Below are 26,731 nucleotides of genomic sequence, written 5' to 3'. Positions count from 1 at the left end.
ATCAACCAATATTTTGACATTGTTACATAAGACATAACAATTTTAAAATGATCTGAAATTTTGACTTCGTGATCCTGGGCCTGGCATACTCACTGGATAGTGCAAAGGCAGATAAACTTATACTACACACTCCAACATGCTCAGTCATTGTCCTTACGGGATACAATAAATGTAGAGGAACGTAGACCTGTCACTTCTCGCAACACTCGAAATTTCGAGAAATAAGAGACAAAATTTTGAGATAAGTAAGCCCAAATTTCACTTTGTTTGGTAAAAAATTTGACTTCATCTCCAGATTTCGGCTTTTTATCTAAAAAACAATTGCGTACAAAGGAAGCCACTGGCGCCAGTTGACAAGCAACTGACCGGTGTCATGACAGAGTTGATGCCTAACCAGCGGGATTTGGGTTTATATATTTTTTTGATTTTTTGCTGTTCTCCCTTGCTGAATATTTCACTTATATGACGGCGGCCAGCATTATGGTGTGAGGAAACCGGGCAAAGCCCAGGGGAAATCCGCAGGTTCCTGGAAGATTATCCCACGTACGGCCGGAGAGGAAGCCAGTATGAGCTAGACTCGAACTCACAAAGACCGCACTGAATGGAGGCTCCTGGGTCATTACACCACGCTGGAAGGCTAACCACCTAGGTTATGGAACGAGGTTTGACCCTGCAACATAACAGCTATTAGATCAATGGACGACGCTGCGGTCAACTAGCGAAGTGGTCTGGTTTGAAGTAATCAACAAAATCAACAATGATCATATGCTAATGTCAGTTTAATCCGAGGGTTAAAAGCTGTTCACAGAAGTACATAGGCAAGGATCCTTCTTTTAAGAAAACATAATCCTCAGAAACAACAAAATATTCACAAAAATACACTGCTGACAGAGGGGGGAAAACTTGATCCAGACGACCCTCAAATATAATTTGTGCCAAGTTTGTGCAGACCGAATAGGAACTAAACACAAGCTGCATCACTAATTTTACATATGGCAGAGCTGAACTAAAATGCAATTGGTTTGTTTCGCTTTTGGTTTTAGCAGTTATTACCTGAATATAAATGTTGACAAAATCACTGCGAATGAAAAACTTTGCCGCCAAATTTATCAGTACCTACAAACTTTACCTCCTGATAAGTACAAGAGGCTGTCACAAAATAGGAACATGATCACCGTGCTTCCACCCAGAACACTCGGTTGTGGTTGATTTCAAGGACCAGTATATATATAAGCTGTCACAACATGTTACGACACGGAATTCCTTGAGATTCAAGTACATTTCTGCTGGGTTGCGTTTCATTGACAGTTGATACAGTAGTCTAAAAGCTATGCCCTTTACATTTGGGAGAAAATTTTTTCCCGTAAAATTCCCTGCAAGTCTTACCGTCACAAAGCAGAAAACCTTACTTTCAAGTCGCACACAACATTGTTCCATCCAGGACATAGACAGGTAATGCAACTTACACTTGTAACAAATTGGTACCAATTTAGCGCAGTTACCAAAACGTTTAGCTCTACATTACATTTATCGACCATCCGACCTTCTGCATTTGTTCTGCATACAATACATTTGTATATGGACATGAGCTTGTTTTGTAAGCCAAATTAGAACAATCCGACGGTCTTGTGTAGACTATGAGATTAGGATACTGCGTCAAGGTACAGATAAATCCCATTTTAAATCCCTTGTGAAAATTCACATTACAAAAACAATTGACCGGTCTATGAGTTTAAGTGCCTTTTGTCTGTTATTTAACGAAGTACAGGAATAAAACTTGGTTACCGATGGTAGATGTAAAATGTAAAAACCCACGGCAAAGGTAATGAAATGGCTTTATTTGCCCACCCATGTAAGAGGACGCTAAAACACTCAGGGTAAACTACCAAAGTTTTCCAGTCTGACATTTTTTATTTTTTTAAAATTATTTTGTTACAAAACCTATCCATGTATACATACTCATTGTTGGCAAGCTTCACACACTGTTAAAGCCATCGACATTGTTCAAATTAAAATTTACATTAAAATGGACAGTTTCTTCTTAATGTCTGACATAGGTTCATATGGACCCACTCTGTATGTATTGTGGTCTATTTACAGACAAATGCTCAAGGTCTCTAGGATAAAGTGAACTGCTATTCAAGCTATGGTTGAATTGGGGCTAAAACACCAGTCAACAAATTGGTCTGGGGTATATATCATAGGTTAAAAATCTCCATGTGACCAAAACCGAGACAACACCTCGCCCTGTAAGACAGGACTTCCAACAGTCAAGTACATTCAGCTATTAGTAAACAAAGTTTGGACAACAATTGAAATCTACTTGGAATCCAGTTATATTGCATTGTTTGTGCTTCGAGTTTTCCTGCCAATCTCTCTCTTGTCCCATGAGATTTTTCTTGTGTGGTCTTAAAAATGCATGGATAATGCACAAAACAAATAAACAAAGGAGTGAATGCATAAAAACTGCTTTACAAAACACTAAATCATCAGAAAGAAGAAATCTCACACGTTACCAACAACTGCTATATCAATGATTCAACATCTGCCCAGATACAAGGCCCCGTAAAATTAAAACCAAAATGCTGCTTGAGTAAAATATATAGGTTCATGAAACAGTAAAAACAAACAAAAATACCCCCCCAAAAATGTAACATATTCACTCAAAGGTTTTTTCTTTTTAAAAAGATATGTACACATTTTCACTTCCCACCTGAGCACTGAAAACTATGGGGATGGAATAGGAGTGGTATAAATTAAAACAAACAAAATCCACTTTATAAAAACTGAACGAGCTGGGCCTTGTCTCCACTGGTGACCGATCAAGCTGACAGACGGCTATTTTTCTACACTCCTACAGATGTCAATCAGTGTTGAACAGATTCTTAATATCGTTCATGGCTTTTACTATTCTGTCCCCAAATTTCTTGGAGTTCTGGAAATAAAACAAATTGAGTGAGACTGATTAGTAACCTTTCATACTGAATTGAACTGATGGAAAGGCTTGATGCCACATAGAAATTACACATTTACAAGTTGATAAACATACAGCGACTGTCAACTACATATATGAAAACCGCTGAACTGTTGAAATATTTTGGCCTATAATAGTCTAACATCTTGACAAACCAGAGATGAACAGGGGTAAGGGACTTTCTACTGTTCCCCCAATCCCTCAAAGCCACCCGGCAGAAGCAGTGACAACTGTTTATTCCTCCGCAAACTTATCACTGTATATAATTTGAATTCATGAAGTATTTAAAGCAACATCAATAAAAATAAAAATGAAAATCCACCTTTTATTTTATTCACTCTGGATGTTTTTATGATTTTCCTGTATTTCAGAGATACATATCTCTTCAAAAGAAAACATTGCTGTGACAGTCCACATTTCCCACATAATATGATTTTTAAGTTTTATACCTGCCAGGAAAAGATTTATTTTGTCTGTTAAACAACAATATAATTTGGTGTGGCCTAAAGCAATCATGATACAGAGTAGGCCACCACTAATGCATGTTTGAGAACTATTTAAGCTTAAGGAATGGTGGTAGTGCTGTGCCCTGTTGTTTAAAAGGGTATTAGTAGTTAAGCCCGGTATTTCTTTTATTTATTTTTTTGATTGGTGTTTTACGCCATACTCAAGAATATTTCACTTATATGATGCGGTCCAGCATTATGGCGTGAAGAAATCGGGCAGAGCCCAGGGGAAACCCACAACCATCCACAGGCTGCTGGCAGACCTTCCCACGTACGGCCGGAGAGGAAGCCATGGGCTGGGCTGGACTTGAACAGTGACAGCATTGTTGAGAGGCTTCTGGGTCATTACGCTGCGCTGGCGCGCTAACCAACTCAACCACGGAGGTCCCTTGGCGCAGTATTAACTTTAATCTACACTAAATCCCCATCACGTGTAGTTTTGTTTTGCAGGTATTAAGATTTAAATCTGGCTCAACTTTTAGCACACTATTGAACAACTGGCCCCAGGAGACTTACTGTTGTGGAACAGGAGTTTTTACAGGAGACATGGAACATGATACAATCTTCACCAGCAATGATGTAAGACACGCCATAACCGTCATCGGCAACCTGAAGAAATGATGGAGCAAGAAACAATTTGTTATACATCTTAAAAGAATATGATGGAAGTGAAGCTGTACAAACTCACATCAATCTGAATATATGACCTTCACAAAAAACATTTGTGATTGGATATTTAGACAAATAATTTGATACAGTTTCAAAATGAAACACACCTGCCTACCTCCATTACTGTACACACTTTAGGTGCTTTACCATAAATTCAGATGGTTTCCAATTTCCAACCTTTCCCAGTTCAGACAAATAAGTTGGTGAAATAGTCACATGATTGTCGTTATCACATAAGGGAAAACAGTAGTGAAGTTACAGGTTTGTCATTATCATATGAGAGAAAACACTAGTGAAGTTACAGGTTTGTCATTATCATATGAGGGAAATCAGTAGAGAAGTGACATGTTTGTTGTTATCAGATGAAGGAAAACAGTAGTAAAGTCACATGTTTGTCGTTATCAGATGAGGGAAACAGCAGTGAAGTTACAGGTTTGTCATTATCATATGAGGGAAAACAGTAGTAAAGTCACATGTTTGTTGTTATCAGATGAGGGAAAACACTAGTGAAGTTACAGGTTTGTCATTATCATATGAGAGAAAACAGTAGTGAAGTTATAGGTTTGTCATTATCATATGAGGGAAAACAGTAGTGAAGTTATAGGTTTGTCATTATCATATGAGGGAAAACAGTAGTAAAGTCACATGTTTGTTGTTATGAGATGAGGGAAAACACTAGTGAAGTTACAGGTTTGTCATTATCACATGAGAGAAAACAGCAGTGAAGTTACAGGTTTGTCATTATCATATGAGGGAAAACAGTAGTAAAGTCACATGTTTGTTGTTATCAGATGAGGGAAAACACTAGTGAAGTTACAGGTTTGTCATTATCATATGAGGGAAATGAGTAGAGAAGTGACATGTTTGTTGTTATTAGATGAAGGAAAACAGTAGTAAAGTCACATGTTTGTCGTTATCAGATGAGAAAAACAGAAGTGAAGTTACTGTTATTTAGTTGAGGACTTACAGGGCCAAATCCTCCGCCCCCACAGATGTGATCAGGGTGTTTCTTCAGGTCAATCATGTCCGTCTGTTGATGAGGAGTCTACAACACAGACAAATCAGGAGAAATCAAAATCAGTAATTGTTTCTTTCTTTTTTCTTCCTTCGTTTTTTTTTATCTAATGCAATTTTCTGTTTGTATATTGATGTTAAGTTTCATTGCTTCTGTACTCTACATTTTACAAACATCCATGATTATATCATGTCACCTTTATGTAGGGGTTCACAGGGTTCATACACTTTAAAGAACTTAAATTTCCAGGCTTTTTCAAGACTTTTCTATGCTCAAAATTCACATTGTCAGGCTATTTCGAATGAATATTCTACATGTATACAAGCTTGAACCAATGGTCTGAGTTAGTCTTCCAAATATACATAGCAGTGCATTAAGCAATTTGAAAGATGTTGGATATAAACTTTCCTGAACAGAATATCACCTTAGTATAATCAGCAGCTCTGGTTGGCTCTGCAGACCTTGATTTTCCAGGCTTACTTTCAAATTCAAGGCTTTTCAAGAGTTTTAAAGGATCATGAAGCAGATGATAGCATTACCTGACTGGTGGAGAGTCTCCAGGGTTGACTAAGAACCTGCTGCAGGAAGGGAGATTCCTCGCCGAGGTATTTAGAGACGACGTAAAGACAGAACAGGTGCCTGTCCACGCCCTTCCCAGTCATGGCGTCGCGGTACAACTGCTGGTGGTTGTCACAGGCCTGGCGTAACAGCTTCTTACGATCTTCCACCTAAAACACAAAAAAGAAGCTAATATATTTTACTGTGATTAACTTCTCCACAAAGAATTTTTTTGTTTATACGATGATGTTCAGTTTACATGTGTTTAATTTGTGGAGGTACATTTCCACATGTGGTAAACAGGGCAAATTTTTACAAAACTTCATATGTCCTGTAAGTTTTTTTTTGTAAAAGAAGTTGTCTAGGTCATAGGGCCATAAGGTAGTCATTCTTTGCGAAAAGTTATGAAAAATTGAGTTACGTGTTTTATGAAAGTGGGCCTACATATGTTAGACTGCGCACATATTCGTACAAGCATCCCACAAACAGTCAGGGCAGAGGTATCCAAAAATTTCTTGTCCCTGCCCGGGATTAAACCTGCACAATATGTTTCCTAGCGATTGAAAGACAAGTTGTCTTAACCACTCACCGATGACCTGTTTCCCGTTGAGGAAAATCAATGGGCTTAAATGTTGGTATCTGCAGGGTCAACAGAGCCAGAGCCTCAAATCCAGCTCTGGGCAATTTGTATGTGGTCTAAGTTCTGACAGATACCAGGCAAAGCAGTGTGGTTCATTTTATTTTTATTTACTATTTGAATCCACATATCTGTAACTGTACACTAAACATTTTAAACATTTACCCGTATGATGCCTAACAAATAACATAGATGGTAATACAATGAAGGGAATCACAAAAAACTTTTAGCGACATGCAAAGCAAAACATAACCTATTAGGGTTGCCACTTATTTGCCCACATCTCCTATGTCACCAAAATAAAGCTACAAATCATGAAAATATCATCTTCATTTAAACCACATCTTTAATCATGCAATCAACAGTTCTGGTAACTGTTTTGTTGCTTTTTCAAAATGAAGGAGAGTACTGCTGTATAATTAAGTGTTGACCCTCGTTCACCTGACCCCTTACCGTCTTTGTCTTGTCCTCCATGGCACGACAGAAAGCAACCGAGTCCAGTGAGCATGATCTTACAGTCTCTGTTCTTCCCTCACGGAAGAGACGTGTCATTGACGATTCATACGTCAAACAAAATTTGCCCTGATCCTACAAGTGGGGGGTGGAAAGCAAAATCTGATATTAATCTATTTTGCCAGACAATTCTTCACTTTCATTGAATTCTGAAGAAATCATTTTTAAGATTTCAAGACATTCTCTAGATTTTGGGGGAGTCTTCTCACCTTAACTGTGTAAAACATTCACAATCATCTGCTAATTTTCCATTTCTGCATAAATTTAGAATAAAGTATGGGACTTTATGTCGTACTTAACAACTTTTCAGTCACATGACCATAGGGAATCATTAAGTGCGTAACTTTTGTTAGATAATCATATAAATTGGTATTTCTTCATGAATTATGAACAAATGTCCGTTTAAAAAACTGACAAGGTATGCATTCTACAAAGTACAAGAAATGTAGTACGTTTAGCTTTAAAAACCACCACTGCTAATTAACATTTGCCAGCCTAAGTCTGCCTCCACAGTGGGAACACAGTTATCTGCCCATTAGCCTTACCGTGATATAGGCCAGCTGAAGCGCCATCTGGATGTAAGCATCAGGGCTGACTTTACATGTCTTGATAAAACCTTTACCATACTGATTGTGCATAATGAGGTGAAGGTCAACATCGTTCAGGAGCTGATTGGCCACCTGAAGGCTGTTTTTAATGACATCCTGACACTGAAAACACAAATAAGTTCAGATGAACTACAAGGCAATAAAAGTTAATGCAAGTTTAAATAAATTTAACCCAAACTACTTAAAAAACCCACAGAGAACACTCCTCTTTGCAAATAACACTGTACAGGTGGTAACATCCAGGTGACTTGAATATTTAACAAAACAGTTACGAAAAGCTGATTTATGAAGTTTTGTGAGAAACTTGATACATTTAAGTGATTTCAGAAACATTTGCATGTGTCCATTTAAAAAGAGGGCACTTTTAACTTCTACATCAAATACACATATGTTATATGTAATACATGTATTTATTTATCTGATTGGTGTTTTACGCCGTCCTGAAGAATATTTCACTTATAAGATGGTGGGAGGAAACCAGGCAGAGCTCAGGGGGAACCCACGACCATCCACAGGTTGCTGGTAGACCTCCCCACGTATGGTAATACATGTATGTTCATGTACTAGCCGTGCACTTCATTATTAAACCTTGGTATGTCGAGGGCGAAAACAGCAGCTTTATGACTACAAAAGGGATCAGTGACACATACACACACACACACACTCAAAACCAAGCTTATCAACTTGTTTATTATTCGGATGGTGTTACTTACTGGCAGTGGAAGGTCCCATTCCAGTTTTATGGGGTTGGGAGGTTGTATTTCTGCATCTCCCAAGCAATGACCATCTTCTGTGTATCTACAATATATAGGTGGTTAGCCTTGGCAATGAACAAAACAGTCTAAAACCACGCAAAAAGGAGCTCAGACAAGCAACACCAAACTCACAAACCCAAAATCTTGTGCAAGATTATCCTCAAGAAAGATCTACATATTACATCATGATTTAATTTTTCCTTCACACTCCTTCCTCATACCTATTCCAATCACAAAACTTTTTTGTATATGACATTTTAAAATTATTTCAACAAAGCAACCATTCAACCTCATTTTAACTATTAAATATGTGACTGAGAGACAATGTTTTCACTAAAAGTTTATCCATCAAGTAGCGCTTATGCTAGATTTTGATTCATGAAGTAAATTCCAATGGAATGAATACCATGTCCCAAAACAGTATTTGTGCAGTGAAGGGAAGTTAGTGTAAAAAAACCTAAAAAACAACCCCAAACAGTGATTAAATTAATATATATTAAATTAATATATTAAATGATTGAACAGTATGCTTTTTTTTTAAAATTAAAAATCTAATTCTACGAACAAGCATATATCTCTATTCTACACAATATTGTTGTTTTGTGTTTTGCATTTGTACCTACAGGAGCATCTACATTGACACAGTCAACAGCAAACAGGCCAAGCATGAAACCAACCCAACACGTTATAAGCCAATCACAAGTGACAATCCCAAGGAGGTGAATCTGTGCGTGTCGTACAGTCAACATGCTGGCTTCAACAAACATTTCACCCAGTTAGGGTGTTATAAAGTAGTAAATGATTAATATGCCAATTACCCAATCTTTCGAGCGGTGACGGTAGAAACCTCCCACATGTGGGCCATAATAGGTGCATCAGCCCTGGATAACAGCATAATGGCAACAGGAGTGAGAAGCAAGACAGAGTAAATCATCAGCACGAGGAGGCTTTTAGCAGGAGACATGTCAGACAATGACAAACAAAATAAAACAGGACGGGGCAGATGAGCAAGACATCATACAAGACAGACAGATTTTATACACAAAGGCCACACCACTTTGAACAAGTCTGCTTTACAGACAAGAGCTGCACAAGTGTAGACATACATGAGGAAAACAGCTGGGGCAGACAATGCTGTTTTTACAGAGGGAATACACATTTCATCCTGAATTAAGATAAGAAACAAACACACAAATAGTAGTGACAAACAAAAGGGTAGAGAGTTTCTTTGTCTGCATACAGACGATAGACTGAAAGTGAATTTGCACATGAAAAGAAGAAGATATTAGAATAAACCCCAATCAATCAGTGTTACAAAGCAGTGCAGGTTAAAATAATGTTAAATGTGTAAACTGTTATGCAAACATGTATGCTAAATCTGGAAGAGATGAGAGAGAAGAAAAACTACAAAGTACTTGACCCTGTAAGAGAACATAAATATTTAATACAAGCAGGCATTTTAGGCTAAGCAAGTATTGGCATGTTTACACAAAAGCTGAAGCCACTACCATGTGTGTGTGTTGAGCTGGCTCACGGTGCTGGATGGTCAACTGTACTTGTGGACTGAACTGTGTCTAATGTGGACAACACTCACGATATGAAGGATTCCCCGTATACACGTACAATACTGACCACAAGCAAGCCACAGTACGAAAAGCATTGTGTAACGTTACTGTAAATTCTTCAACTTTTTCATTTGTTTGCAAGTTATTTATTGAAGCATATTCTGAAGGCATTATTCTGTGATGACTGATTTTGATAATGTTACACTTTTTGTAAAGCCATGAAACTGGCCAATCCAGCCAATGCAGTCTCCAAAATCAAATCAAAATATGCATAGATTGTACTGAAAGCTGCTTTTCCATCTGTGAAAAGGTTGAACAATTACCCATGAATGCAGTTTAGTTGGATCTACACAGTGTACATGTAGGCTTTGAATGGAATGTGTTTCATGTAAGTGCATGTACATGTATATGAATGGCAAATTAAAACGGTAAGAGGTTTAGACTTTTGTGTAAGTGTCATGTGGATGGTATTTTAAAATGCGGACATTAGACCAACGTGAATGCACTGTGAGTATAAAGCCATGTTTACGTGAGTAAATAATGTGGAAGCTGTAGATGCTTAAGCACGGAGCAATGTTAAGCAAGCTCTACGGATGTGGATGTGTATGCATTTATACATCGGTAGATGTATGGCACTGGTACAAGGGTCATGCAACAGAAAACACAGTTCCTACCGACGCCCCAGTAAATCTCGCAGAATGGTGAACTCCCAGAGATGGGCCATGATGGCCGCATCAGCCCTGAAATAAGTGAGGCAGCAAACAATGTGGGTATTTTGTACTTTACAACAAGGTGGTTATCTCCCCCTGTTGTTCTGTCATTTGAATATCTGACTTCCCTGAGATGCAATTACACAAAGTAATGTGGTGTAAACGTATCGAAGACACTCTCTTGTATGTCACACTAAGAACCACTTAGAATTGCTAGTTTTTTAGAAAAATGTCTGAAGTTGTTAGAAATGCCTAATGTTTATGACTGAAAGCCAAAGATAAAATTCAGAAGTAATTGTGTGACTTGCTCTCAAAGGCACAAACATTTTGTGAACATAAACATACATACGGGAAGGTAACCACATTCACTGGAACAGAAATCATAAAGGCACTCTAACATGTAGATGTACATGCTAATTCAAATAATGATTAAAGATCTCTTCACATTCATTACTGGTTGACTCCACTGGGAACAGACTTCTACTAATGATGCATATGGTAAATGGCCACAAACTTCACTCATGACTAACTTGCTCATTGTGCCTGATTCTTTAGAATTCAATTGATCTTAGAAATGTTTTTGTTTGGAAGGTAGGGTGATATCCTCCTGGAAATTTCAGTTTCAGCTTTTGGGTTTGTCAGTTTCAGCAGAAAAAAAGTAATAATTTATGACTTTTATTTGCCTCAAGAAATGTTATTTTGGGGGTGACATTTTAGGTTTTTTTTTTTGATTTACCGCAAGTTAGCCATGAGGAGAAACATCTTCTCCCGTGACAATACACAGCCAAACAGTTAGGTACTCTGTCATACATCCTGAAATATTCTAACATGATTACACCACTTCAATTTCCAGAAAGTCATATCAGTAGACCTGGGAAGGTCTGTCAGCAACCTGCGGATGGTCATGGGTTTGCCTGGTTTCCTCCCACCATAATGCCGATCATCGTCGTATAAGTGAAATATTCTTGAGTACGGCGTAAAATACCAATCAAATAAATAAAAATCAGTAGGCCAAAAAATGTAGTTAGAATATTTATTTTGGATATTGGTTTGTCTTCTTTAAAAACAAAACAGAAAATGGCAAGAACTTAGCTGAGCAGACAACATGTACAGCTGTGCTGTGATAGTCACTGATACATGTCCATGCAGAATGCATCAAAAATAAGCAGACAGTACAAGTGCTTTACTACCTTGCTACATGTACATGTGTACTGTTAAAAATCCTTTGGGGTAAACCATGGAGACCAAAATGATCTTTTCTTTCAAAATTTCAGTAAACAAATGTCCTTAATATCAATGGATACTCCATGTTTTATTCTTGGTCATAGGCAGAGAAAGTGAGGCTGTGGGAACGCTGGTGTTTCCTGCTTTGCGCAACGAGTCACATGGAGTATCACCACTCTTAATTAACTGCTCATGTGACTGGTCAGCCTAAGCCAGATAGTCCACGATAACTGTAACAGTAAACATCACCTGGCACATGCACTGTGCACATCAGCGTCTCATGCAGTGCAGCTGTTCACACTGCTCATGTTCATGCTTGCTAACCATACGAAACAGTCAATTAGATTTCAATAATCAAAATGTCCAATAATGAAAATCAGTATAAATTAAACGTTTCTTGACATAAATTATCTGAGTGAGTCTGCTTTGGCTCAAACAACCTACTCAGATAATTTTCACTTTTAGAGATATGAGTCTGAATGTCTAGTAAAAGCAAAGTATTAAAGCAGATTTTTAGTACTACGTTCTTGAGGCGTCCTCTTGTCTTCCTGGACTAAAGAATTTTCACTGAGAAGACTTATAAATATGGATACATGTAAACTATGTACATTAAAGAGGACACCATGAAAACATACATGTTAATGTAAGTATACATGTAAGTAAAGCCTAAAACTGAGCATCAGTTCAAAACTTCACTGTTAAATGAACTAATTGTGAACTCATTCAACAGCATTTTCATACCATTAGGAAACACATAATTTTATGTCTGTTTAAAGTCGTTCTCTCTAGACTGACAAAATGCCTTGTCTGTAATACTAGCAGTTTCTGACCAGTTTTCCATATAAAATCAGAAAAACACATTCCTTAAGTCCAATAAATGCTTCCTTCTGTACAGAAAAAGGTTGAAGACTAAAAGTTTTACATCTAACTGTTGACAGAAATTTGAAAAAAAGGCGATACAAATTTGTGAGTAGAGGCCAGTATAGACTGCAGGAAGTCTGATCACTTTATACTGGATCTGCATGCATTGTTTGATTATTATTTATTTCAACGTGTTAACTACCAGTGCATTCCTACTTAAAAACTCATACTTTGTAGACACCTGTACAAGGAAGGCAAATGATTTAAATTCTAATGTTATATCATGATTTTGTGGCTCTCACAACATATCCACACAACTGGAATAGAACTTTACTTCTCGTTGATAAGTGATCAACTTTATAGGATAAGCACTAAGCCTAAAGACTCATAAGGACGTATACACAGAACATATGCATTCTTATGTCAGTTTTAAACAGAACTGTCTACAGACAGATATACTGGAACAATAACTAGTACTAAACAAAGATATACTCTATATTTAATTTACTAAAAACAACAAAAAAACAAAACTTACCATGAATGCTCTGCATTGAATCCAATCTGAAATTTCAATGGGAAAGAAAGTGAGCTTTCTCTTTTACTTTTACATCGAACCATTTATACATTTACACGACATGTATGTACATGTACACGTAATTCTTGAGTTGCAGAGATAAGAATTTTTTTAGGACTGGGAAAACCAATTACATCCTAAACATATTTTCTTCCTCATGCAGTTAGTCGTCTGCACAGAAAACAAGTCAACTGGATATGGCTTTATATTTGCACTTGTAAACCAGTATCTGTGCAGCTACATGTATTTGGACAGTTGATTGTATATTAAAAAAAGTCTCTGACTTGCTAGCAAAAATGAGTCTAAAGCTTGTTCTTTTTTGGCCAAGCACAATGCTAACACCCTAATTCCTTAACCTTTTTGAATAATATCAAAGAGCAATTTTCAGTGCAATTTATTCACATTTTTCATTTTATTATAGAGACAAAAACTACACTGATTGTGTTGACCAATTTCAGGGCTTCTCAAAAAGTATCATTTTTTGAGTCAACACAGAATAACGCCTTCAGAATTTGCCTGAATAAACACCTTGCCAGCATGTGAAAAGGTTGAAGAATTACAGTAAACCGGGTGTGGATATTGCCATTCTGCTCCTGCTTTTTTGAAAAGTGTAACTGTCCCCTTAGCCAGGGGTCTGAAAACTATGTATTTCTATGGAAGAAGAGATGTGTGGTGAGGAAGTGGTACTTGTTACAGCTCCTTACCCTGCCATTAGAGGTGACCACCAGAGTGAAGGACTTATCAAACCACCGGTCATATCCTTTACCGTGAAGCATGGAGTGGCCAAATCGGTTCAGCTTCGACTCATCATTCTGTGAAAAACACCACATTACTCTAATTTACATGAGCTTACTTATCTGCCTCATCCATGCATACATGTGGTCTTTTTCACGAGTTTTCCTGGCAATGTATTCTGTTACATTTTGGCATATTCTGACAGAAGTATGCTCTTCACAACATCTATTTTGCATACTTGTAACAAATGAAGTTGTGTAAAAAAGAAATGAAATATGCTGGCACAAAAACTTCCATCTCAAGTGGACAATTTAAATTTACATGTACAGGTATTGCTACACTGGTCAATGGCAGAAGCACATCCCAATATTTAGAACAAACACAAGATAAGTGAAACAATTATTATCGTATTCAGTTAATACTATATCATCAGAGCAGTGAAACTTATCACTTGTTGAATAAAGTGAATAAGTTTGTTGTAAAGAACTGTGCATTTATGTGATTTATGCAAGTGGTGTTTTACGCCGTACTGAAGAATATTTCACTTATACAACGGCAGCCTACATTATGGTGGGAGGAAACCGGGAAGAACCCGGGGGAAACCCATGACCATCTGCAGGTTGCTGAGAGACCTTCCCACGTATGGCTGGAGAGTATTGTGCATTTATAAAAACAAGCCCAAATTTGCAATAGCTGCTAGGATGTACTGCAAAAAAAAAAGGTTTTGATATTCCACAGGCTGTGAGTACCTACTCCGAGCTACTCTGATCTCACCAAATATTACCCTCTACGAGAAAGTCATCTATAAAAATAAGTTGGTTCAGTGCAACCAGAACGACCCTTCAAAAAAGGTACATACTCTGAAGTTTATATAGGGACTTTGATAAACACATTTTTTAAAACATTTTTGTTCTTTAAAATACCAATCTCCATCACTGGTAAGATTTTAAAAAAAAAAAAGGGAATTCCCTACCAGCTTACTTTAGTTTTTTAGATTGGGATTAGATTTAGATTAACACATTTTTTAAGGATGGGCTAATGAGCAATAAACAAAGCAATCATACAAAAGGCAATACACACATTTGTCATGCAATACTTAAGTTTTGTTTGGAAATCTACAGTGACAACAGAGCTCAACATAAGTTAAAAAGTACTTGAGCAAGAGTTACAAATCAAAATAGATAATCCAACTTACAGGGTCGTAGTCCTGTGGTTCATCGTCAAGAGCCACAAAAAAGATAGCCTGTAAACATGAACATAAAGACAGATGTAGTTTTGAAACATGTTTTCTCTCTCTCTCTCTCTCAACTGTAAATTCATCTTGGCATGGAGGGTTAAAAAACTCCCATTTCATGAACTCCTACCTTACCATTCCATAAGTAATAGTATATAACTGCTAGACAATACTGCACGACAAAGGATTTCTCCAGACTCAGGATGTAATTTCTTTATTAGCACTGTACACTTGAAGAAAGTCAGCTCTACCTTTTCTATAGCATCCAGAGAAGCCTTGTTCTTGCCCTTGGAGAAGTACTCCTTCCTTGCCTTAGCCCAGGGTACCCTGTCCCCAGCTGTTAGGGCAGCTAAATGTTTCTCCCCAGGGGCTGGCTCACTAGGGTCATCCAAGATCTTCTGCAGCTGCCTGTGTACAAGCACACAAAATAACTAACACAACTGGAACAGTATTTAAACAAAGGATATGCATACACATACATACACTCATGCCCTGGAGAAGTCATAAGTGGTTTCAATGACACTTTAACAACTCTAGATGTGCCTAAGCAATTTTTAGTATGTATTAAAATAAAATGGTCAAAATGGAGTTGACAAGTATTTTTTTTTTTTTTTACAGGTGGACTCAATGACCTTTACCCTGACAGATGATATATGTAGCCTAATTCCTCAACCTTTTCACACATAAAAGAGTAACTTTCAGTGCAATTTATACACATTTATAACCAGCCAATTTCAGGGCTTCATAAAAGTATCATTTTATCAGCCTGCACAGAATAATTCCTTCAGAATATGCTTAAATAAACACCTCGCAAACATGCGAACAGGTTAAAGAATTGCAGTTAGTCTAATGGATCAACTTTTATAAAGAACCTTAATATTGGGACTGGAGAGGTGATGTTCAAAATATAATACCAAGTGTTGCTGACTGAGATCTGTCAGCATGAACATGTGAAAACGTGTGAGTAAATGCCTTACAGTTCAATCTCGCATGGCATCAGGATCCGTCCCTTGTGTCGCAGGTAGACCTTGAAGAAACGGCCTTTGTGATAAACCACAATGTGTTCTCCGTGCTTCCTGTGGACTAGCGTATCTGAAATAAACAGAGGCAGAAATCAATACCAGAATTTCAACGCTAGCACTAACCTACACAATGTCCAATAGTCTACCCTTCGAGCCATGTGCAAATATACTTTAATATATACGTGGCTTTTCAGACATCACCAGGGCATGCCACGCACCATACCATCTGCCACCCCCAGCTTGCTGGCTGGAAGACCTTCCCACAAACGACCGTAAAGAAAGCCAGCATGAGCTGGACTTGAACTCACAGCAATCACATTGATGAGAGGCTCCTGGGTCTTTATGGTGTGCTAGCACACCAACTACTGAACCAGGAAGGCCCCTCTTAAATAGGATTTGAATGTGTTAACTTGGTGGAACCATCTGTACAGGTGAGCTTATTTCTGACCAGGAATAAACTCTGAAGCAACAGCCTTGACTTTTCTTATAAATGCTGAGCTGGTCAATGAACAAACCTGAAATACGTAGGTCGACCAGATGTGCCACATAACGGTTACAAATTTTCAACCCTCTGTGACATCATAACATCACATAGTAACATAGAACTGGGCTGAATGGGGAAACCAATACTGGTTCAATAACTGAAAGTGAAAGTGGAAGACAGGTATACAGTACCTGTTTCAATGCCTGGTATTCTGGTAGAGTTGAACTGCTTCTCATACTGAGCTGAACACAACGGTACTGTCTTATTCAACATCAACTGAAAAAAATGGACAATATTCACAGAGGTTATCACCACATTAATATGTGCTTTGTTAGACCATACCTATCTAAACATGACCATAAATAATAAGTTCATGGTATTACTTGAAACAAACTTATTTGCAGAATATTGCAAAATAGCTCGTGCGAGTTGCAATTTAACTGATGCCAATCAAGTGGAGGTAACTCAAGTAAATATTAGGAAAAACAAGAGATTAGTTCCCCCTTATAAATCCCACCCGCATAAAATTTATCAATTTGTATATTTGCAAACTGCCAATTCTGAGATCTCAAATATCAACATAAAGGTTCAAAATTTAATCTGTAAACTTGATGGACAGACTAATACTTACATCACGGATTGGATTTCAAGTGAAAAAGGAAAAGACCTACCGGTTTTAATTCTTCCCTCTCCAAATCTCTTCTGTACATGAGAATACAATGAATGACATTAGCTGCTCTGGCCACCTGGATACAAGACGGTTTCACCAGCAAGGCATCCTTTACAACAGACAAAGGGAAATACTGTAATCCATGACATGATCAACAAAGTCCTACTGCAGCACGACGACTGCATTGTGAAGGAACAACAAGAACAACGGCGACGACGACTGAACAACATGTGCTACTTCTCAATGGGTCTTGGCAGAGCCAACAATTACTCAAAAACTGTGTTTTTCTAGTCAAACATATTTATTTACAGGCCTAAATAGTGATACTATACTGATTTTCAAGCATTCATCCGACACTCCCCCTTTCCCATACCATGCTGCCCAATCCCCAGCAGGTGTTTTAATAGATGATCACTGGGGGTAAGAGACGCGTGTAGACGGAATGTAGCTTGTTCGTTTGATGCGCGTCCTCGGTGGAATCTGTACTTAGTCGAAAACTGGCACCGACTACGGTAGGTAAATGTACATGCCAACATTTCAAGAGTATGCAACAAAGGTCACTTTTCTGGATACTTCACAGTATGCCACTATTATACATGTAATTCTCGCTTATTCTGTTGATTTAACCTCTGTTGTGGAGGACCTTTGAACTGTATAATCTCCACTTCACTGAAATTCATTGAAATTTTGACTCAGCGTAAGTTATTTCTTTTTCTGAATCTCACCACTGACCACTTTGATTAATGATCTAAGGTATTGGGTTTTCTTTTTCTGTGTTAAGGGACAAATGTCTAAAATGCTACTCCAAGAATACCCCAAACAAGTCCCAAGCCAGAAGATTAGATAATGAACTCTGAGAAAACAATTTGTGGTGTTCAATGTATAATGTTTCAACATTATCTTTATGATGTTTTAAATAATAATTTATAGTTTCATCTTAATTTTGCAACAAAAAAACAAGTTTGTGACAAAAAGTCTTGTCAGACAAGATTATGTTACTTACCACACCATAGAAGTTACTGTTGACCATGATGGGTGATCTGCCCCTGAGATAAACATATTCCTCCCACCAATCACTGACCTGCAAATAGTATCACATGATCATTTCCATGGGAACACTTGTGCTACAAAGATAATTTCATTGTGCTGCAGGAAAGTAAAAAATTTTATGCCTTTTTTACTGACTTGAATCAAGCAGATCCCGAATTATGTGGCATTATCACAAAAAGTAGATTTGCACCACTTTCCTCACCCTCCAAACTGAAAAATACTCTCACACGTCTTAACTTAAGCCCAGGTGCCATGTGTTAGATTGCGTCCCACTTTACAACTTCATTGGATTTGTATAAAATCTTCAACACACATCTCTTCTGAATCATTGCCATGAGCCAGTGTACTTACATAGTTTGTGGCCCACCATGACTTGAGGATGAGGTAGCGTTGTAGTTTAGATCCCAGGCTCTCCTCAAACTCTGTGGCCAACTTCTTCATCTTCTCGTACTCTTCGTCATCCATCAGAGGACGCACGGACAACAAGTACTGCAGACAGTCAAGAGGGTAGGGCGTCAGATTATTATGTAACATACACAGTGGCTCAGTGGCTGTTTTCAGAAATAAAGGTGGACAGTAAGCTTCATACTGCCAAATGCAGTCAATAAGTTTATATTGCCAAATGCAGCCAATAAGTTTATATTGCCAAATGCAGCCAATAAGTTTATATTGCCAAATACAGTCAATAAGCTTCATATTGCCAAATGCAGTCAATAAGTCTATATTGCCAAATGCAGTCAAGTCTATATTGCCAAATGCAGTCAAGTCTATATTGCCAAATGCAATCAATAAGCTTCATATTGCCAAATGCAGTCAATAAGCTTCATATTGCCAAATGCAGTCAATAAGTTTCATATTGCCAAATACAGTCAATAAGCTTCATATTGCAAAATGCAGTCAAAAAGCTTCATACTGCCAAATGCAGTCAAGTCTATATTGCCAAATGCCGTCAATAAGCTTCATATTGCCAAATGCAGTCAATAAGTTTAATATTGCTAAATGCAGTCAATAAGTTTCATATTGCCAAATGCAGTCAATAAGCTTCATATTGCCATATGTGGTAAATAAGCTTCATGTTGTGTGCGGGTCATTTTATCCCAATGAAGACACATACAATCACATGTGGTCAAAGTTCTACAACATGTTGCTTCTGTTTGATAGAATATTTCAAACTTTAAAGGGAAATAATGTAGACTAGACCCTCTACAAAGTGTTGCAGTACACAGTGACTCATTTCAACCCATCTAAACACGGGGTTTTGTCTCAAATGGGATATTTATATTCCAGGTCTGACAAATGCTTTATGCCAGTCAGCATTTTATTTTGCTTGTACCCACACGTACAATGATGACATATCAGCTGTCAGGTTTACTGGTGGAGGGAAATAACGCTTGAACAAGTTTCCACTTCACAGAGAAACTGACAACCTTGCAGACATCATTTTACTACAGCCTCGTTGTATAAGCAACAAGATCCAGCACTTCAAAAGGGTAAGGGGTAAAGGGCTTCAGGAAAGCAGCCCTTTTGTCACAATGCTCAGCATGGGCCATTATTATTAAACAATGAACTGGTTCACTCAATATGTTATTCAATAAATACTTCAGAATAATTCCCATCACTTTCAATGAAAGCTGGCATTGCTTTGATAATGAAGCAAAGAACATTTCAGTGCATTTCAAGATTTAACGTCTTACATACCTTATGTACAATACTAGCAAGGAGTGAGCAAATCAAGACCATGACCAAATTACCACAAATTTCTGCGCAGAGGACTCACAATATTTATCATAAGTATGTTCAAATCCATACATAAAATATCACAGATTTTGCTTGACGTTTCTGTGAAAAAAGATGGTGCTATAGGCCATTACATGTCTTTCAAAATTATTGATACTGGCTTAACAAAGAATCTGATAGGATATTTTACCCTCTTCAGAGTATCCTTCACTGCTGGAACTGGAAGGTTTGGCAGTGAGTTCTGGTAACTGTTCAGCAGTGGAGTGCGTCCCCCGATTAAACGGACCAGGCCCTGAAAATGCAAACATGGGCATGTTTATAATTAACCATAACTTTAGGCAAGTCAGACATCTAACCAGAACGTGGAACTAACTCAAATTCTGACGATATGATTTGAAATGGTCTTCATGCAGCAGACAACAAAATACATGCGTATATATCAGAATAAAATCACACATATTTACATGTATTTGTTTACTTATTTGATTCTTGCTAATTGGCGTGATGGTTTTAAACGAACATTAGTCTGCACCATATTTCAAAGCCTTTTTTCCAGAACGTTTTCTGAACGTTAGACTGCACTGACAGCCTTTCAAACATTCACATCATCTTACATGTAGCACGTACATGTACCATAAAGCTTTTATTCCATGGTATGCCAGGATATGTGGAATAAATTTTTACAGTTTTTTTTTTTTTCTTGCCGTAGTGTTACATGAAGCTCACCGCCCACATCTTTGTCTTCATCGACATCTTGCCTCGGATCTCGTACATCCACCCCATGTAACTGAGGAGGATCCGCAGGCAGATCCGCAGAAATGTCACTTTGAGGATCCACAGCAGGATGGAAAAGAGGCAGCAGCTGATGTACAGGTTAATCGAATGAAACCTTGTGTCCAAAAACCTGCCAGACCAACAAGAATCATATTTGTTTACAGTTCAATTCTGTGCACACAACCACCGTACAACAGTATGGATAGATACATCATTTACCAAAAGTCAATTTTACTGGTAGCTTTTTCAACTGCCTCTGCAACATATATTTTGAAACATTCTGAGAGAACTACGGTGTGTAGAGAAACAATTTGCACAGTTTTATAAAACTTGCATCATTAGTGACACAAACAAATCATAAAAGGTGCTTTAGAGGGCCAAAAGGTTGAAGAATTACAGTATACAACTTTCACGTTTGAGATTCTGTATGCCTTTTGTGGTAAACTGCAAGATTTAGTGACTGATTGCGAGCTATGACTGGACAGACATGTGTAAGCATACAGGGTACTGTAACTAGGCCAGGTGTCATATCTGGTGTCTGCTTCAGCATGATCTGCTTTGAGTCAGCACCATAAAGCTGATGACACTGAGGCCTGCTACATGGAGTTGTGTGATGTGATCCTGTTGGAAGTCCTGTTCACCACCAAGCGAACAATGGAATCAACTAAGTCCACAACACTGATACATTTACAAAACACTGTTCCTTCCTGAGAATAACAAATGTTCAACGTCAGCTGAAAATGTTGAACATGTTAAAATATGTACTGACAATCCAATAATTACTTTCTAAATTCTGCCTCGGAAACACATTTGTAATCGTGCAAATACCATTCTCTGCTCAATTTATATATCAGCTGGATGGAGATGTTCTAAGACTTTCTTGGTGCACCAATGTGAAAAAAGCTAACTTTGAAGATCTTTTCATTTCTTTACAAACTGCCATGCATGCATTACATGTACATCTGTACATTATCTGATACAAATCTAACAGTAACAAGGTCAAGAACAGATTTTTCATTTGGTTGCCCTTTTAGTAGCCTAATTTGGGCTAAAATATTTCCAGATATTCAGAGATTTAACTTACTGATACACGTACCAAATTATAGCATCAAACTAAGATAATACAAATCTATGTTCTGTCAATGCACATAAATACAGGGATTAAGATTCAAGCTAATTTCATCAGGCAATATTCCCCATATTCTGGGCTTTTGTTAGATAAAGCTGTCACTTGTAACCGAGCACCTGTAAAAGGTATCAAAATGTCCTTAGTGGTTTTTACTTCATTTTATGTGATTTATTTGTTATGAGGTTAGAGACACCCCATAATTCTGTGTTACAAAAAATTCAGCACCATAAAAACAATTTACTGACAAGTTTCATTGGGATAGGTTACAGCATACACAGACAAAACATGTTTACAACGCCAAAAAAAAATAACAACAAAAAAACCCAGCTCTCTAGCAATTTGAGAAGCTAAATCTTTTTTCACCTGGAGAGCTAACAATGAAACTTTAGGGTATGAAAATTAACATACACTATACTTCTCTCATAAAATAAAAATGAAATGTACTTTTCTGGGGTCCATTGTACAACATTTTAAATTTTTGTTGTTTTATTTTCTTCTTCTTTTCTACAACACTGTTCTTGTACGGCCATAATTACAACGTTTGATGTATATCAGAAGTCACGATGCCCATATATGTAGGTACTGGTCACCATTTACGCAGAGTATGAATGTACAATGTTATCACTACACTGACCAGAATTCCCGAACATTTTCGATCAGCACATGGAATTTTTTTGAAGAACTGGCATATAATACTAATTATGTTACCTGTGGTAGACTTAATATATACCATGTGTTACATTTAGCATGCATGCAAGCACAGGTTACCAAAGTCCCTCCTATACTTAACTGTCCTTAACAGACGTTTTGAAAGCATTCACAACATACTATTTATTTATTTGATCATTGCCTAACAACTCGTTTACAGTACACGTCAGTGGCCTGGGTGATTAATCGTGAAACAAACTTCCGACAAACATGACAACTGATAAAGCCCTTGTATAAAGCAGTTATCACTTTGTAAAATGAACACAGAAAAGAATATTTGCACTGATACATGTACAAGTTAGAACATGTACATAAACTAACTGTAGAGCAGAACAAATGTTAACGTATTTCATGGATCGTTTAACACACAGAAGAACTCAACAGCGTCCATTATGTAAGTACGAAAAATAATCAGGTAACAGATTAATCACATTACAATTAGAAAACAATTTGGAAACAGGTGTAAAACACATTTTTCGAAAATGTGCATAAAACTGTTAATACATGTAAACAAACCAAAACATTTGAACCAAACTTTACCTGTAATCCCAGGCTCTAAGGAAACAAATATCATACTGAGCAAACAAATATCAGTACAAAAAAAAATAAATATATATACAAAGAAAAAAAAACATACAGTGCCCATAGTAAAACACTGTATTGCATGTGGCTTCAGTGTCATACAAGGCCTCCCACATCTACTTGACTAATCAAATTAAAAATTCATGAGGACAAACAACCTTAATGTTTTACATATTTGTTACCATACACAGCATTAACTTTGGATAAAATAATAGCATAAGCTGTGTATCAGTGATGATATCAAAGTGTGCAATCATTTGGAGCTCCTATAGAGACCTGCTGACTCCCTGGTGTATGGTATTGTTCGCTCTTGCTGTCAAACTCGTCTTTCGGGTATTATACGTACTTGTAAAAAATCTATCCCCAACAACATTGCATGCTTCACACTGATTTTTTGATTTCTTGTTCTTTTGACAGAGAAGTACTTTCTTAAGTCATCATTGTATTTAATAAGACTGGACGAAAACATGTCCTACAGACCATTTTGTGAAAGACTTTATACAGATGACTGTCTACAACACTATGTGGACGTACTGTAAACAAGCACAACACCACTGCATTTACACAGCTCCAATGACAGCAGCTGCATTCTTGCCTGAAAACATCTTTACACACTATGTCAGGGGAGATAACTCACAAATATTGAAAAAAAAAAAAAAAAAATTGCCTGCCTACATGTAAGACGTAACAATTATTATACATGTCCAATGTTGCCTTTCTGAGATAATTAGAGCTCTCACAGTCAGGCAAAATGTGTAACGTAGTTATGAGTGAAATTTTAGGTGATTTACGGTAATCTAGGTGACTTACCCAGGGAGATGGTCCTGTATGTAGTTAATGAGGCCCCAGGATGGGTCAACATCAGCAAGCTTCAGAGCCAACACTATGGCCATGAGGAACAACAAGCTGATAGGACCAGCTGGGTACATCCCATTGATGAAGTTGTTCTGCATTTCAAAACATAATGAATTAATTACACATATGGTCTTACACAAGTTGGGAGCTGTAAGAGATGTTATACTCTTTTTCTTTTAGAGAGCCAGTTCGAATTTGAGTGATCTGGCTCAATTAGTATCCTATGAGAGCTACATATACCAGTGTTAAATATTGTACCTTCTTAATCTGTCCACCTTTTTTAGGCCCCGGTAAAACTTGGGATTTAGTTTGAAAGGGTTGAAATGCAATTAATATTTGGCAACATTAATACTGACAAGGATTTGACATACAATATTAAATGTAATATTTTTAATGTCACATAAATCAAAATAAATACCGGTACACACATTTCTTCTTCACCTTTGCAGAATATAAATTTTCTCTGAAGATTATCCCATTTACCACAGTGATTGCACAACAGATCAAGACGACCCCCCACCTTCATTCGCCCTATCCTTTTCTTCCAGGAGAGAACGCCACTGCTCCAGATGGCCCATAATGCCTCATGATTCACGTTGACGTCAACGCCTTCGTGGGTCACCGAGAAGGTGAACGCGACAGCCGAATGTGCTTCAGCCATGGTTACTCAGCTGTTCTGCAATTTAAGAAAACAGGTTATTATCCGCACACATGTACAGGAGTTTAAATCTAGTCCTCTGTACTGTTGGCAGTTTCTTACATGTATACTGCTGTTTCCCTGCAGATCTAAATCAATTCAATACATGCACACTAGTACATGTGCATATGGCAGTCAAACTGTTACATGTATCTTTGGATGAACTTACTTTGAGTCAAATCATGTTCCTTGTTAAGTCCTGGTTTTAGATTTTCATGAAGGAAAAAATGAATGGTATGGTAACTTCACGGTACATGTACATGAGCAGTTTTTTAAAATATTTTTAAAGCGTGTTTAAATCTTGGTAGTGATTTTATTTCTAATTATGGGTACCTATCATTACCCACAAAAAATATCTATATATGGTGTATATTCATGTCACTTCAACAAGAAAACATAGCCTAAGTGTAGACACACAATTGTAAGTTATAGTATGGGGCATCTGAAATTGATTCACAGAACATTCTTTGGGACACGACAATGTGTACAGGGCACTTGGTTGCAAGCAGAATATTTCTAATACATGTCTTCAAATATAATAGTTGTTTTTCAACCTACATACATTCAAAGAGGAATTAAGCTAAATATGTGTCCCACAATTCAAGCAATATTATTCTACTTATTAAACAGCACAATAAAAGCAAATCAGTCATAACACAAATGTACATATCATAAAATACACATGTACCTGCGTCTCCTCTACATGTAATGTATCCATTAACGCCTGCCAACATTGTATATTTCCCATCATGATATAAACACAATCTCAAATCATAAATGAATGGAGGTAAATGTCATACTCGGTTCTTATCTCGACCTTCTATTCAGGGATCATGTCTGTACATTTGTAATCAACAGAAGAAAAATCTGTACACGCAGCGACATGTTTATGTACCAGGAAGAAACAATGTAAACATGTTTTATTGCTGATGAACAATCACATTAACTCTGACTGACCTTATTTCTTATGTCCGGCACACCTAAGTCAAGAGCACCTTGCGTCAGATAATCAATTCTGAGACTACAAATTTATTTTCAACTGACAAACTACCATATTACCCTGGGACTAAGGCCTATTATGCATGGAACTCCTCAATATTTCCAAACCACATGCCAAAACCATAAATGGGTAGATGGATGCCACAGAGATTTTTTTAATAACACATGTACACACAAACATGTCTTGACCTGTGTGTAATGGACATGTTATGTACACTTCAACATGTGTTACCTACCCTGAGCCCTTTCTCCACCCACTCTTCTGTCACCACCCAGAGCCCTTTCCCCACTCCTCTGTTTCCCCACTTCCACCCACCCACTGGGACTCACTGTACACATACATGTATACCTATATTTGTGTGGCAATGTATCATTAACAATACGATATCAAAGATAAATGCATGCAACAAATGCTCTGGATCAACTTGCATGAAGCCCTCTTAACGTTAAGAGCACATAGCTACCATAGCAACCTGCACTGTAGACATTACAACACAAACGTACTTATGTGCTCTTAACGTTACGAGAACTTCATGCAAGTGGGCCATGTTCTGTTCATGAGAACTTGGCATTGCTTGTACAATGGTGTACACGTATGCAGTTCCCTTTTCATGACTTGGACTTGCCACATCAAGTCACCTTGATTAAAATGCAATACACAAAACTAAATAAACAGGCAATCACATGGGCACTGGGTAAATGTACATACCTGTATACATGTTCCCTGAGGCTGTATGTATCTATTGCAACCTGGGCCTACATCTAATTAGGTACTCAAACATCCGTGAGTCATCCTGACAACTTAGTGATATATTTTTTCCTTTGCTTTTACTTTCTCATGCCGATAATTATTTTAGTCTTATGTACATGTGCACACAGTAACATG

General features: G+C 37.5%; 1 protein-coding gene across 5 annotated transcripts in view; it reads right to left on the bottom strand.

Annotated features, from left to right (window-relative positions):
• Window positions 1-2,021: 2,021 nt before the first annotated feature.
• Window positions 2,022-26,731, bottom strand: part of LOC135481899 (carnitine O-palmitoyltransferase 1, liver isoform-like) — a 28,896-nt gene continuing 4,186 nt past the window's right edge. For 2 of the 5 annotated variants that reach the window (XM_064761665.1, XM_064761666.1), the window contains exons 2-23: window positions 24,670-24,825; window positions 24,105-24,241; window positions 23,253-23,267; window positions 20,828-21,005; window positions 20,292-20,393; window positions 18,716-18,853; window positions 18,318-18,395; window positions 17,316-17,423; window positions 16,836-16,920; window positions 16,116-16,230; window positions 15,390-15,546; window positions 15,100-15,147; window positions 13,874-13,981; window positions 13,131-13,156; window positions 10,475-10,540; window positions 8,194-8,278; window positions 7,418-7,582; window positions 6,813-6,947; window positions 5,704-5,892; window positions 5,117-5,194; window positions 3,997-4,089; window positions 2,022-2,935 (exon numbers count right to left, since the gene is read on the bottom strand). In XM_064761665.1, the coding sequence (XP_064617735.1) occupies window positions 2,864-2,935; window positions 3,997-4,089; window positions 5,117-5,194; window positions 5,704-5,892; window positions 6,813-6,947; window positions 7,418-7,582; window positions 8,194-8,278; window positions 10,475-10,540; window positions 13,131-13,156; window positions 13,874-13,981; window positions 15,100-15,147; window positions 15,390-15,546; window positions 16,116-16,230; window positions 16,836-16,920; window positions 17,316-17,423; window positions 18,318-18,395; window positions 18,716-18,853; window positions 20,292-20,393; window positions 20,828-21,005; window positions 23,253-23,267; window positions 24,105-24,241; window positions 24,670-24,810 (2,319 nt within the window). In that variant the 5' untranslated portion in view covers window positions 24,811-24,825 and the 3' untranslated portion in view covers window positions 2,022-2,863. Of the gene's footprint in view, window positions 2,936-3,996; window positions 4,090-5,116; window positions 5,195-5,703; window positions 5,893-6,812; window positions 6,948-7,417; window positions 7,583-8,193; window positions 8,279-9,053; window positions 9,117-10,474; window positions 10,541-13,130; window positions 13,157-13,873; window positions 13,982-15,099; window positions 15,148-15,389; window positions 15,547-16,115; window positions 16,231-16,835; window positions 16,921-17,315; window positions 17,424-18,317; window positions 18,396-18,715; window positions 18,854-20,291; window positions 20,394-20,827; window positions 21,006-23,252; window positions 23,268-24,104; window positions 24,242-24,669; window positions 24,826-25,534; window positions 25,669-26,731 lie in introns of those variants that run through there. The other 3 variants (XM_064761667.1, XM_064761668.1, XM_064761669.1) reach the window with 3 other exon arrangements.

This window comes from Liolophura sinensis, chromosome 1 (assembly GCF_032854445.1).
Source record: "Liolophura sinensis isolate JHLJ2023 chromosome 1, CUHK_Ljap_v2, whole genome shotgun sequence".
Classification (NCBI taxonomy): domain Eukaryota; kingdom Metazoa; phylum Mollusca; class Polyplacophora; order Chitonida; family Chitonidae; genus Liolophura; species Liolophura sinensis.
Note: the sequence above shows the minus strand (reverse complement) of the source record. Positions and strands in the feature narration are given on the sequence as shown.